A 15,049-nucleotide genomic window follows, 5' to 3' on the forward strand; every position below is an offset into this window, starting at 1 on the left:
AAGCTCAGTGTTGCATCTAAAGAACTGAATACCACTGTGGATTTTTTTTTTTTTTTTTTTGGTTTTTTTGAGACAGGGTCTCTCTATGAAGTTCAGGCTGGTCTTGAGCTCATTTTGTAGCCTAGGCTGGTCCTGAACTCAATGATTCTCCTGCCTCAGCCTCCTGAGTGTTGGGATTACAGGTGCGAGCCACCACACGTGGCTTGTGAAATTTTATGAAAGCTAAAATTTCCAATTCACTAATTTGCATGCCTTAGATAATATATGTGTGTGTATTAGGTTCAGAGACTTAAAGATTAAAGAAAGGTGAGTCATATTTATATGCATAGCAATTGAGAAGACCAACAAAAACAGATTTGTTCACATATGGCAGCTAGAAGTGCTTGCTTTGTTTTATTATTAAGTGTTGAAGGATTAAGAAGCAGGAAGTAATTAAATTTTGAACAGTGGAGTCCAAGAACACAAGAAATAGTCTTTGTAAAAGTGCTTTTTTGTTGTTTTGTTTTGTTTTTGTTAAGTTGTTTTGCTTTTGTCGTAATGGATTTTCAATCCAGGGAGTACTGAGCTATATTCCCAGCCCATCCCGCCTTCCAGGACAAGGTTCTGCTGAATTGGCCAGACTGCCTCAAATTTGTGAATTTTGAGCATTAGCCTCTTGAGCAGCTGGGATTACAGACTTATGCCACCCCATCCAGCTAAAAACTATGCTTTAAACCTCAACTTTCGGCCTCTAAAACCTGAAACAAAGTAACAGAGGATGAAATAGTGACTCTGTAGTGGCACTTTTAAATCCTTATTTTCTTGAATCATATTAAGGGGAGAAATACAAGCTTGTGTCCATACCCAGTTATATAGACCTGACTCCTGCCAGCATATCCACTAAGAAGATGCACTACAGAGAAAATTGTAAATGTTTAGTTGATTTATGTACAAACTGTAAGTCAATAAGAAACCTAAATTAGCTATGCAAAAAAATTAACAGAATCATGCTGTACTTTTAGAATAAAAATGTCCATGTACGTTTCTGATTCCTACATACTAAAGTTATAGCTACTGTAACTAGCTAACTGGGGTTCTGGGGAGTAGAGTTTAAGTTTTGCCTAAGGTTATACTGTTCATGAGTCTAGACCAGTGTTTTTACTGTATCCCATAAATCCCATAAATTCTATAAACCCAGAATTTTGTCTTGGGTCAGCTATGTTTTGTATCTTTTACTCTGGAATCTTTTTCAATTGCTGGACTTTCCTTTTTCAACATATCATTGCAAAAATAGAGAAAAAAAACCAACAGAATAATAGTTTTAAAAATATACTATGCTATGTGATAGTCTGACAATCGTAATGTAATGTAATTGTAATGATGACAGAAACTTTTTCCCCAAAATCAGCACATTTAACAATCTGTGTGGGAATTTCTCCAGGATAGTGGCTATCACATCTTCTCAGCTGAATGCAAGTATTTCACATGCAGCACAGCCAGGTGGAGAGAGCTGAGAGCCAGAAACCTTGGGTCTGAATTTTGGTTCTGCAGCTGACCAACTGATGCGACTGCCCGCCTGTCTGGACGAACTTCCTCCCCAGCTGCCCATAGGTTTAGCAGGTTAAAGAGCCAGGTCATCATAAAACCAGAACACATACTATTCAAAGCAAACAGCTTTAAACAAACATACAGCATTTTAACACTGGGATATTGTTGTTTTTGAGATGAGGTTTTGCTGTGATGGTCAGACTGGTCTTGAAGTTATTGTCTTCCCAGGATTGCGTAGAACTTGTAGCAATCCTCCTGCATCAGACTTCAGAGTGCTGGGATTACAGGCACACATTATCACACCTAGTTTTTTTAAAAACTAAGTTTTTTGACAGTTTTGAAAATCCTAGGCATTTCAACACTTGCTAGACTAAAAACCTGTATGTATGCATACATATATTTATTTTTGAGACAAAGTCTTGCTTTGTAGTTCAGGTTGGCCTTGAACATACAATGTAGTCCATGCTGGCCTCAGTCTCTTGTGATCCTCCTGTTTCAGAATCCTGAGTGTTGGGATTACAGGTGCACTGCCATGGTCAGCTTATACTGAAAAATTTTAAAATACTTTCTAAATGAAATCAGATGAAAATTTTAAGATACTTTCTAGATGAAATCAGAAAAATAAAAACAATAATAATGATGTTTTTAAAATTTCCAAAAATAAAAATAAACAAAAAAAAATTTTTATTAAATAAATATATGAAACTAAATCACAAAGACAGCAGAAGTGGGCCTATAAACAGGGTATGTATCCTATAACAACTTTTTTATTTTATCAGAAATTCTATTTTCCAATAGTTTACCTAAATTTTGCTTAGGCAGTGCTAACTCCATTCAACTCTAATAATTCTATGTAAAGTCAAACTGCCCTTGATATTATTTAAATACTAAAATAAAATGCTTGGGAATATTTCAAAAGTCACCTAAATTTGATAAGAATTCACTAAACTCCCAAAATCTAGCTAAAAAGTAAGCTCCACTGTAAAATCACCTGGCAAGAGAATTTTCCATTTTTTAGCTTTGCTGATGATAAAAAAAGAAGGCAAGAAGACTGCAGTTATAAAATCAGAAGAGGGGCCGGGATCTAGCTCAAGTGGCTTAAGTGCCTGCCTGGCAAGCGTGAGGTTGTGAGTTTAATCCCCAGTACAAAAAAAAAAAAAAACAAACCCAAAAACAAAAACCAGAAGAGCCAGTCTTTCTGATTAGGAGCCCATGGTGAACCAGCTGTCTGGTGCAATGCTCACATGGGTAAACACAGAGATAACCCCACTGAGAACCCACTTGAAGTTCGGTCCTACTGCCAACAACAAGCTGTCCTGGATGAGGTCAGACCTTCACTGCCACAGAGAAAAGAAAGCATTTTTTTCCCAAAATCTGACAGTTTTAACAGAGGGACTGCTTTTGAAACTCAGAATTCTCGGAACACTTGTTACTCACAAGATGAGCCAGTAAGTCCCTAAACAGTTTCCAGAAAGGATTTTCCCAATCATCTGGCTCACAGAAACAAACAAATGTCTCAGCTGTTTTTCTGATTTTACTGGGGGAACATTCAGCCTCAGAAGGCCAGTTCTAGGGAACACCATAAAAGTCTGGGATGACCTTCTTCTCTTTTAATCATGACCAAGTATCACTTAAATAAAGTCACTATCTTGAGAAATAAATTATTTAAAAATAAAAGCCTCGTGAAGCGTGCTTTAGCCTATAACCTCAGTAATCAGGAGGCTGAGGCAGGAGAAGTGCTGCAAATTCTAGGCCAGTCTGGAACACAAAGGCAGATGCTGTCAGCAGAGAGAGGGAGACGGAGAGGAAGGACGGATGCTGGGCTGCGGAGCAGGCAGCTAACCACACACTCACCCTGCAGAAGAGACGCAATGAAGGCAGTCGCCACGCTGCTGGAGCACAGAAGTACGGAATGATCGAGGTAATACTTTCCTTCGGGAATCCAGCCCAAAATAACTGCTGCCACAGCTGCTAGAAAGCCAACTACTGTAGCCTGAACCTAAATATAAAACCAGGTGAATTAGAAACTTTCAATGCATTTACGCATTTACGTTTTCCCATGTAAACACTCCCTACAGGAGGGAGGAGAAAGCGCGGCCGTGGTGACCGAGCTGCTCCAGCTTTCGCAGCAGCCCTGTGGGTGCTCTGGCGGTCGGGTGGCTGAGACAGTGGGCTGGCCCTGGCACTCCAGGTGGTGGCTGAGCAAACGGCCTGCACCAGACCTCACAGGGCTCGGCCTGCAAGCAAGGGCTGCGCTGCCGCAAGGCTGATGCTGGCACCTTCCAGGTGGGCCGCTGGCTGACATCTGTGAACCTGGCGCCTGCGTGGTTGGGGTTTTTGGTTTCTGGTGTCTTTTATAATAATGGGCACTGCTCACACCTGCTAGCCGCAGGCTCTGCCGTGCAGCTCCATGCCAGGCCTCTTTTCTTTTTGTTTCTAAGGCAGGATCTGGCTGAACTGTCCCGGCCAGCCAGGAACCCAGGAACCTCCTGCCTCCCGACCTGGTGTCTGGGATCACAGGCATACACCTCCAAGCCTAGGTCCAGCCAGAACTCGCTCAGATTCCACTGGGTACCACGCACAAAGCTTTGTGTGGGCCGCAAATCTATTCCTGCTCCAGGGTTGCTGATCACTGGAGACAGAGATGTCCAAATGTGACCTCACGGTCAGATACAGTGGTGCAGGCCAATGCCTTGGGAGGCTGAGGCAGGGACTTTCACAGCATGTCTACCCTTCACGGCCAGGAAGAGGCATAAGTTCAGGCCCTGCCCACACTCCTCTGCTTGACAAGCTGAGGTAGGAAGTGCTCCAGGGAGAAAATAACCTTTCCCGAAGCCCACCACCACCCTCCATCTTCTCTTCCTCTTGCTCCTGTCTGCTGGTAACTGGGCTCCGGCCCTGCGGCCTCCCTGGCTGGCACCACTGGGTCTTGACAGCCCTGGCTGGCTTCCGTGGTCTTCACACAGCCAAGGTGGAGGAGGCAGACACAGGCAGGCATCGGCCACGGACAAGCAGGACCAGAGAACTCCCAGCCCCTCTAGCAAGCATCAGGAGCAGTTTTGGGAGGAAGGATGACAAGAGAAAGGAGGAGACTAGGAGTGGAAGGCAAGTTAAAGGCTGACAGGGAGATTGTTAGAATGATCTGAGGAAGAGTTTACACACACCCCATCCTACATCATAAGAGGTCAGGGTATTTAAACCAAGCATGGTGGTGGTGCACTCCTATAATCCCAACACTTTGGGAGGCTGAGGCAGGAGGGTTATAAACTGAAGGTTGGCCTGGACAACTTAACGACTTAGTGAGACCTTGTCTCAAAATTTAAAAATAAGAATTAAACAAAGCATTGGGGATGAAGCTGTGCAAGGCCCCAGGTTCCACCCTTCACCCCAATTCAGGGAAGTGGTGCCACAGTGGGCTGTTTGCATTATTAGTGCTCTAAAAGGTGAGCCACTGCTGGTAAAGGGCATTTAAAGAGCAGCAGCAAACATATTGTCAGAGCTGTGATTTTAGTGCCCTCTGGGTCCCTGCCTCAGTATTTTCATTCCACCTCTGCATGGATTCTTCCTGTGCCAGCTGAATAGGGTCTTCAGTTTCTCTCGTGTACTAGTGTGATTTAAAAGTGAACAGAAAGGCCAAGTAAGCGAGGAAGGCCGTGCAGCTGGTTCCTGTGAGAGTGGAGATCGGGTCCCAGACTGACGCATATCCAGTCCTAGGCAGCTGCACGTGTCTTGGAAACACGGCCCACACTCCAACCACTCCGTCACACGGAATTACGTTCCTACAGCCGTAATCTCAACCATGCACCCTGAGCGAGCCAACGTTCACATCGGTGCGCACCTGCGTGGCTCACGCTAGCTGAGGGTTCCTGGGTGCAGAAGCAGCCTTCTGGGCAGGAGCCTGGAGAGCACATGGGGGAGGCAGAAGACTTCACATACTCAAGCTGAGGTCAGAAAGAGCCGGAGTCTGTGACCACCTGTGCCTAGGGCCTGTGTGCCAGCCTACATCCCTCCACCCTCTGAGAGGCTGACGCAAGGGTCACGGGAGCCCAGGCATTTGAGGTCAGGTTGGGCAACACAGCAAGACCTTGTCTTAAAGAAATTAAGTACAAAAGTAGCACTAAGTATTAAGTCACTATCTGTACAAAATCTGGGTCTGTTAGTTATGACAGGGAATATTTCTTAAACTTTTCCATATTTTATATTTCATATTTGGAAGAAGTTGCTGTGTTTCTAGAGAAAGAATAACCCTCAGAAGTCATTGATTCCATCACTGTTTCAAGGGGCTAAATCACTGATCTGATGCCTTTGAAACACTTAAATGACAGACTTGATAGCACTGAATTTTGCTCCATTCTTAAATGACACTGAGATCTGTAAACTCAAGATCTGCAAACACATGTGTTTCACTCACCTGCTTCAAAGCCAGGTTGCCGATTATGAGGTTCCATTTCTCGATGGGTGAGTCCATCTTCCCAACGTTCACCTGTTAAGGAGGGCATTTTCACGCATCACTGAATAACTAGATGTTGCGCCTCTGTTTAAACAGCAACACATGAAGTCTCAAAGCACAAGAGAATTATTCAGTAAATCTGATGCATTTTTATAGCACTTTAAATATGGTTCTGGATTTGTGCCAGGCACGGTGGCACATGTGTGTAATTCCATCATTCTGGAAGCTGAGGCAGGAAGATCACAGATGCAAGCTTAGGATGGGCAATTTAGTGATTTATTAAGACTTTGTCTCAAAATGAAACATAAGGGCTGGGGATGTAGGGCATGCGGAGGCGTAAAGAGGTGGCTTCAATCCCCCATAGCACAGCCCCCACCCCTCTCCCAGAAAACACCCGAATTTATTACCAGTCTGTCTTCTAGCATATGGCTTAGTTGAGATGTTTACAAAATACAAAACTAATTTTTTAGTTAACGATCTTAGAAGAACCAGTCATTTTACAACGGATATCAGCAGGTATCATCTTTTACACACCTATTTACATATATATCTTCTATTACACAACTAGCTTGACCTCGCTCGGTACCGACAACTTGTTGGTCTCCTTAGGGAGTGGAATAGGAAACCCCTGCCCAGCGCACTGCCCCTCTGCTAGGGCAGGTCCCACACAGCATCACTTCCTGAACGGTCCTGCCAACTTCTCAGCCATGAACACTGAGGCACAGGAGAGTCGGGGAATTCACCACAGTCACAGCTAGTAAGCGGCAAATCTAGACTCTGATTCAAGAGCCAGTTTTGAATTTCCGGAGCTATTTTTCAACATCTTTTACTTCTCTTGAGTCAACTTTATTTTTTAAACTTTTATCAGTCCATGTTTGCAGTACAGAATAATCACATTTCCTTGCGGGGAGTTGACACACATACATGTATGTTCAACCCTTTTTATTTTCCCCTCCTCATGAGTCAGCTATAGTATTTTACATATGTGCAGGAAAGCATATAGTTAATCTAGATTTTAAAATTAGCATGATTCAGACTTCAAATTTTGGTGTGAAGGCCTACACTTATATCTAAATAAAACTATTTTATTTACTTTTATTTTTAGTGCTATTGGGCTTATAAAATATCTGGTCTCCATACGTATGTCTGTCTCACACACCCCCCCTTATTTCCCCGTCATGCCATCTCCCAGCCCCCGCCCCCCCCCCCCCCCCCCCCGGTCAAGGAGAACCTGGGGACACGCGTCTCTCTGAGTCTGGCTTATTTTGCTCAACGTGATGTTCTGGCAAGGTGTTACCGTAAGCCAGATTTTGTGTACAGAGGCCCAATGTAAATAATGACATAATTCTGAGCTGACAGCATTTACCTCCACATCGAAAAACTAATGTAATTTGGAGAACTCTTGATCAAAACACTCAAGATAAAAACAAATCAATTATGTATGCATAACCCATATCTGAGTCATGATTTAAACTGTTAACATTAACAATTTATTCAGCACACATATTTTAACCATTTACTTCACCTATTAAAATGCATACATCTTTTTGCTGAGTGGAAGAATACTCTAAGATAATTATCCACATACTCAATTGCTCCAAGAGCTAGATCCTATTTCTCAACCACTTAGGATTCCGAAAATATATGTCCAAGCTTGCTAAGTTTTTCTAATGCACTCATTTAGAAAGAAAGAAACAATCATTGGTTTAAAAAAATCCTACACTGAGCTGGATTTCAACTCCTCATCATCTGTATAGTCATGGAAGATTTTCAAATGTTAAAACAACCCACAGGTAAACGGGCCAAAACAGAGAGGCACTAGTTTTCAAGGGCCAACTTCAAGTTCAGGCAGCCGCTGGCTCCGTAGCAGCGGGTACCTGCCCTACCAACATTTCCTCTACCAAAGCCGAAAGCAGACTCTGTAATCTCACTCTGGACTTTGGTCTCAAGTCCGAGATACACAAATATTGAGTTCTCAGTATTTCTGAGTTAGTCATGCAGTCTTTATTTGTATATTTCTCGATTAAACCTGGGAAGTGAAATCATTGATGAAATTCATGCACTAATACCCCAGGGTTCTGCTCAGGTAAGTGACAAGGGACGAGCAGTGTTTAAAGAGGAACTGGATCAGGCTGAGAGCTCCAGAAACAGGCCCGGGAGAAATCAGTAGTTCTTTTACTATGGTTGGAAAATGTCTGCAGCTACAGAACGTAGTCTAAGATGCTTCCATGAAAAGCGCAAGACAGCAACACAGGGTCACTGAATGAGCAGCGGAGGGAGGAGGCGTGGATCCAGACGGGACAGCGCTCTGAGTGCCACGGCCTGGGCCCTTCAGCACCGGCCCCCACTGAGGTGGCGCTGTGCTGCTCAAGATCCAGGTGCCCACAGTGTCCAGGTCAGCCAGGGACACAACTCCTCTAAACCTTGGAAGGTGAACGGGAAGCAGAGGCCAGCTTTTCTGGACAGTGGGTGGACACAGAAGGTTCAGACTCCTTGCTGCAGGGCAGATGGGGTTTTCCTGGTCTGCACCGGCACACTGGACATTCTGCTGCTCTGAATGTCCTGTTCCGACCCTCACACTGCCAAAGGTCCTCGCTCCCTCACTAAATTCTTTATGGCTACACTAGATTCTATGGCTGTTTTCTGGACCAAACCCAGACATATAGTACAACCTTATTTAATTAATTTGTCATACTATTTAATTAGTTTTCTGGCACACAGAACAACTCTTGGCATACAGTAAGAATCAAAAATGTCTGAATTATCTAAGTGTGGTGGTGAACACCTATCATCCTAGCACTCAGGAGGCTGAGGCAGGAGGATCACTGAGTTGAGGCCAAGCCTGAGCTACATAGCAAGTTCAAGACCAGCCTGAACCACACAGCAAAACCCTGTCTCAGAAAACCAAAAAAATTTTCAATTCATAAATTAGAAAGGTTAATTACAAAATAACTCCAGAGAATCAGGTGCTCTCAGAGAAGAGGTTTGAGGCCACAGAAGACAGTTTTGCCTAGAGTAGAAAAGTACTAATTGGGTTATGCCAGACAGCTTGCTCCTGGGAACAGTTTCCAGGCTTTACAGAATGCATTGTATCTAGGGCAGTGGACACCATTTTTGAATCTTTTATGTCCAGCATTTGGAAGCAGAAAACACTAGAACTCAGATAACAGAACTTACAGAATCACTGTACTTGCTTAATTTTTCAACTTTACCGTTACATATCTGTACTTTTTATATATACTGTTGAGAAATTAGTCAAATAAAGACCATGCCTTTAGAAATAAATTTCGACTAAGTAAAAGGGCAAGATGAAGTTGATTTGGATTCATTTCCTTGTTAAAATAGTAATTTACTGAATTTTCCTGTGAACACTGAATCCTTAGTTTTATAGCATATCAAGCTTTAAGGACAACTGACCCCCAGCAGCTTGAGTGAGTGGGCTGTCTCTTGTATTCTGTTTTAACTTCTCGGTCTATTCTGAGGGCCTGACGTATGATACTATAAATTCATTTATCTTGATTCTGTGGAGAATCGTAAGAATGAGAAAAGATCCTTTAGTGAAATAAAAAATTAGTCACAGATTGGTCTTCTATATCTACAATGATTTTTTTCCTCTGCTTTTTATAAGTGAAAATAAGTGCTTAATTTTTAAGAACTCCATAAAGGTTTTCAAAAGAATTATTTTTTTGCACATACATGCAAAGCCCAGCTTTCAAATGGCGCTAGTTTTAACGTTTGTGCTTCACTCCAGAGCCAGGCAGCACTGGCTGGAATCTGCTGCAGCGGTCCAGGTAGACAGCAGCCCCACATCAAGGGAGAGGTGGGGAAAGGAGGAAAGAGGAACTTCACCCTGGAGTGATCCAGGAGACACAGCCAGCTGGAGAGCAGAAAGGGCCAAGGTGATGGCCATGGTGATGAGCTGATCAGAAATACAGTTTAAAAAAAAAGCACAGCTAGAATAAGAAAATATGAGTTTAGTCTTGAATGTGGTCAGAAGCATCCAGCAGATGCCTGAAAATTCAGCTCTGGGATCAAGAATGAGACTGGAGATGCGGATTTTAGCACTTTCAACACGTTAAGCAGTAGTGGAGCACACGAAGGAGAACAGAAAGAACGTGACAAAAAAAAAAATTTCCAGACAACTTCAAATTAAGAGGATGCACAAAGAAAAAGAAAGCAAGATGCAGCAAGGAAGGGAGTAGGGAGTTAGGGGTGCAGTCACAGTCAAGGGGCCCTGGGCTATGTAAACCAGTGGGAGGATTCAGTGACGGCTGCGGGGGGCGGCTTTGGGAGGTTGCCATGGGGAAGCTGGTGAACACCGGCCTTGCACGGAGGAGGCCTGTTATCCATCCTCAAAATACCAAAAAACTAATGATCACCAGCCGTTAACCTGAACCTGCTCTAACAGCTGGCAGAGTATTAGAATACACTGGACAATGATTCAGTAACATTCTGTAAGCCAAAACTGATCAGAAGAAGCAAAGAAAGTCACTAATATCGCCCAAGGGAACAATTCAAGTAGAAGAGCTAACAACTAAAAACATGTATGCACCAAACACTGCCACACCCAACTTCATAAAACAAACCTAAGAGCACATGAACATCAACACGCTGAGAGTGGGGACCTAGACCCTGCTGCCATAAACGATCAGCTAGACAAAAGCCAACAGACAATATCAGAGTTGAACCATAACTTCCAACAAGTGGACTTGTGAGCCATCTAAAACATGCTCTACCAACAACAGAATACCCATTCTTCTTAGGACTCATAGGACTTTCTCCAAAATAACCCACATAAAGCATGATTAAATAAATGCAAAAGAATCACATTAACTGTGCACATTATCAGATCACAGTGCAATGAAACTATCAATCATGGCCAAAAACCCCACAGAAATTTTTCAATCACATGGAAATTATAAATACACCCTTGAATAACCAACGAGGCACAGAAGAAATCAAGGAAGAAATCCTAGAATCCAAAAATGGTAGTAAAACATCCGGGACACCACGAACGCAGTCCTAAGAAGGCGGTTCAGAGCTCGGAGGCCCACAGGAGAGGAACAGAGTAAGCCCAAGTAAATGACCTAACGGTGCACCTCAAAGCCTAGAAAAACAAGAACAGTCCAAATCCAAAGCCACTGCAAGGAAGGAAATTACAGTATCAGAGCAGAAATTAAGGAAACTGAGACTAAGAACAAAACAAAGAATCATGAATCAAAAGAGCTTGCTCTCTGAAAAATAAGCGAAACAGATAGCCAGGGTGGCAATGCGCAGCTCTAACCCTCCCACTGGGAGTCTGAGGAAGGAGGACTGCTCTGAACGCAAGGCCACGGTACGTTCAAGGCCAGCCTGCACTACAAAGGGAGAACCTGTCTCAAAAAACCAAAAAAGTACAAAAAAAAAAAAAAGAGAAAACCCTTAGCGGATCTTATCAAAAAAAGGAAAGACCCAAATCGATGAAATTAGAAATGAAGCATGCCCAGAAATCACCGTGGTACATGCCTGTAATCCTAGCACTTGGGAGGCTGAGGCAGGTGTATCTTCATAAATTTGAGGCCAGCTTGAAGTATATAGCGAGAGCCTGGGCCCCACACTTAAAAATCAAAAATCCTGAAGAATATGAGTAACTACTTCAAAAACCTGAACTCTGATAAATTGGAGAATCCAGAAGAAATGCATAGTTTCTTAGATACACATGAATTATCAAAATTAAGCCAAGAAAATACAGAAACCCTGAGTCATCCAACACCAGGCAACAGAATTGAGCCATATTTTAAAATCTACCGAGAGAAGCCCAGATAATAAAGGGTTCACCGCTGAATTCCTCAGGGAAGAGAAACACTAATGCTTTCACTGAAACTGAACGGGAAGGAGTGCTCCCAAAGTCACTTCTGGACACTAGCCTTACACGGATTCCAAAATCAGAGAAGGAACCAGCTAAAAACCGAGCAAACAAAACCACAGGCCAATTTCTCTAATGAATATAGACGTAAAACTCCTCAACAAAACACTGGTAAACAGAATGCAACAAACCAGCACAAGACCATCCACATCATGAGCAAGAAAGCTTCATCCCAAGGACACAGGGATGGTCCCACACGTGTCAATCAGTACTCGGAACTGCTGCGTGTGGTGGTGCATGCTTGTAATCCCAGCGCTCTGGAGGCTGAGGCAGCAGGATTACCATGAGTTTGAGACCAGCCTGGGGTACACAGTGAGTTCAAGGCCAGCCTGGATTACATGGTGAGAATGCTGTGTCAAAAAAAATAAAAAGAAAGAAAGATTAAGATTAAGAAAGAAAGATTAAGAAACAAGGACATAAATCACACAATAATTTCATTAGACACAGAAGAAGGCTTTGAGGAAATCCAACTTCTAATGACACAAACCATGAAGAAAATGGGTACAAAAGGATCTCATCTCTCTCCCAGGCCTGCCCTCCCTTGGTCCTTGCCCTCTGGCCTCCAAAGCTATTCATCTGACAGTGGGCGGCAAACCGGAATCACCAGACAGCTTACTGAAACAGACCGCTGGCTTGGGAGCTCTGGAGCGGGCCTGGGAATGTACGTCTCTAACAAGTCAGCTGGCCACAGGTGACATATCAAGCACAGCCCCACCTCGGTGCCTGATACCCCCGGGCCACTCCTACTGCAAACTGCCCGGAAGCCTCACTTTCTTACCCTTCAGTTGGTAGCTTATCAAGGCTTATCAAGGCCTGACTCGAGCCTGCGGAAGACAAGGACCCCACCACCACCAACTTCCCCAGGGAAAGGCCCAGCCAGGTCACTGTGGTGCGGGGGAGCCTCTGCAGTGTCCTGGGCTGCCCATCAGCTTTGCAGTCCCCTCTGTTAAACAAGAGCACAAAAACACATTCAGCCAGGCAGTTGACGAAGACACCCAGTAAGATGTCTGTATAGACATCTCAAGAATGTTAAAAAAGATGAAAATTGAATTTTCCTCTTTAGATTTAATGTGATTATGTGACTGAATTAAATGACAAATTTCATGTGCAGTTGTCTTGTTCATTGTTTTTAAAGGTAGACTCTCACTGGCCTTGAATTCACCATGTGGCCCAGGCTGGAGCCCACCCCTCCAGCCTCTCAGGGCTGAGATCACAGGTGTGCGTCCCCATGCCCAGCTACTTGCAGGATATCCTTTCTAACGGACCTCCTTACACTGCTGCCTATGTCCAAAGGGATCGGCACGTTCAGTCCACATCTGGACCCTACCCAAAAGCCGGATGATGCTCACTAACAATGCTTTCGGAAGTATTATCTTGAGGTAAGCAGGCCAAAGTTTCACTTTTCCTGGTAATGTTATCAAGTTGCTTAAATGCCAAATGTGTAACTATATTTATCAGAACAAAGTTCACATTCCAACAAGTGGAGCAAGAGCCATCTTGAACTCCCACTCTGATAACCACCTTCTTCCTCAACTGCTGCCCCGTCCATCTTTGGAACCTCTTCCTTATTCTCTTGTACCGCAAAAACCTGGGGACTGAGTCCCTCCAGGTGCCCCGCCACTTCTAAGAAAAACCGAAGTGAGACAAGATGGCACTATAGACCAAGTGCATAACTTCACTGCCATTAGAGCCACGCATGAGAAAGCTATGGAAGCTTTGTCTCTGCTTGTTAAAGCCAAGGTCGTGTTTAGCTGTCACTAACCATCATTACACAACAAACTACTAGGGTAGGAAAAGAAATACAATAAACCAAACGTCAGATATTTTGCCACAATTTCATTACTAGATATTTTAAAGAAACAAAATTCCCAGAACTGAATTCATCCTGTGGCTGCCAGACATCACAGCCGTGATGCCACACTTTCGAATGAATTCACTAGACAATCATGGTTTCCTTTTTGGCTAGCCTTATCAGTCAGATCCCTCTGCACATGTGGTGGCACCAAATCATCACACTTCTTTCCTGTCATCTAACTGCAAGCGATGCCTCCAATTTTCCCCTAGGTTTGAAGAATCTGTTATAGTAGCCATGCAAATTGACTGAAATAACCCCGTGAACAGAAGCTTGTCAATCGTCCATGACACTTGCTAAATGTTTTCAGAAAAGGCTGAGATGGTTTCCCTCACATTTTTTATTTTAATGTTTTAAAATGCACTTATCATCTTACATTATCACTTGAGGATATATTTGGCCTTAAACTTCTGATGCCCAAGTGTAATAACAGAAACATGTACCTAGCTGGCAAGAGGGCAGAACAGTAATGAATGCCCATCTTCACGCCAGCTTTTACTGCCCTTTTTAGTATCTACTCAAAGGTAAGACAACAGGGGTCCCACAGCCCGCATCGCGTGAGAAACACCTGTGGCCCTGGGTTCCGCCCTCCCCGGTTACTCGGCAGGCTCCGGGAGCACCGCTTTCCCGTCCCGCTGTCTGGCAGCCGTTCCCTCAGGGTGACTTTACGCTCGCTGGCCATGCTACCCTGGTGGCTCCCCATCTTGTTTTTGGGTCGTCTGGCAGCAAGCCAGTCTCCCCTAGGCCACGCGTTTCCCTTGGTTCCCAGCACAGTTTTGCTCCTGGATCTGGAATGAGCAGCGCTCCAGGTGTGCTTGGGGTCTGCTCAGAGGCCCCGCCAGGGAGGGGAGCGTGTGGGCTCAGGGCACCACCCACCTGAGGTCCGTGCCCCTCCTCTCCTCCTGCCTGCTGACCCCCACGGTTCAAGGTGGAAGGCTTAAGTGTCCTAGCTTGTTTTATAACCTTAAATTCTGTAGATTCACGTTGTAAGAATGTTTACTTGCTGAAGCAGATCGCTCTGGAATGCCTCACGTGACCTCACGGTCCTGATTCAATCCGACAGTGACTGAGAGGCTTTTTCTTCCCGCGGTCTGATGTGGCCAATGCACTGTTCTTAGTCAGCCTTGCTCGTCACTTCCTCAGACGTATGCTCTGCTCACGCAACTAAAGCAGCCTCTTAGAGCTGGGTCTGGTACCCCAGCCTGTAAGCCCAGAGCTCAGGAGGCTCAGGCAGGAGGATAAGGAGTTCAAGGCCAGCCTGGGCTATGGAGCAAGACTTTGTCTCAAAACAAACAAACAAACAAACAAAATGAAA

At 44.2% G+C, this 15,049-nt stretch overlaps 1 protein-coding gene across 10 annotated transcripts in view; it reads right to left on the reverse strand.

Moving 5' to 3' along the window:
• Slc41a2 (solute carrier family 41 member 2) overlaps positions 1-15,049 on the reverse strand; it is a 102,957-nt gene that overhangs the window by 65,658 nt on the left and 22,250 nt on the right. For all 10 annotated transcript variants that reach the window (XM_063255485.1, XM_063255486.1, XM_063255483.1 and 7 more), the window contains 2 exons: positions 5,939-6,010; positions 3,382-3,526 (listed from right to left, as the gene is read on the reverse strand). In XM_063255485.1, coding sequence (XP_063111555.1) covers positions 3,382-3,526; positions 5,939-6,010 — 217 coding nt within the window. The remainder of the gene's footprint in view (positions 1-3,381; positions 3,527-5,938; positions 6,011-15,049) is intronic.

This window comes from Cavia porcellus, unplaced genomic scaffold (genome assembly GCF_034190915.1).
Source record: "Cavia porcellus strain 051 isolate PalLab524CR breed Dunkin Hartley unplaced genomic scaffold, mCavPor4.1 scaffold_8, whole genome shotgun sequence".
In the NCBI taxonomy this organism is placed as follows: domain Eukaryota; kingdom Metazoa; phylum Chordata; class Mammalia; order Rodentia; family Caviidae; genus Cavia; species Cavia porcellus.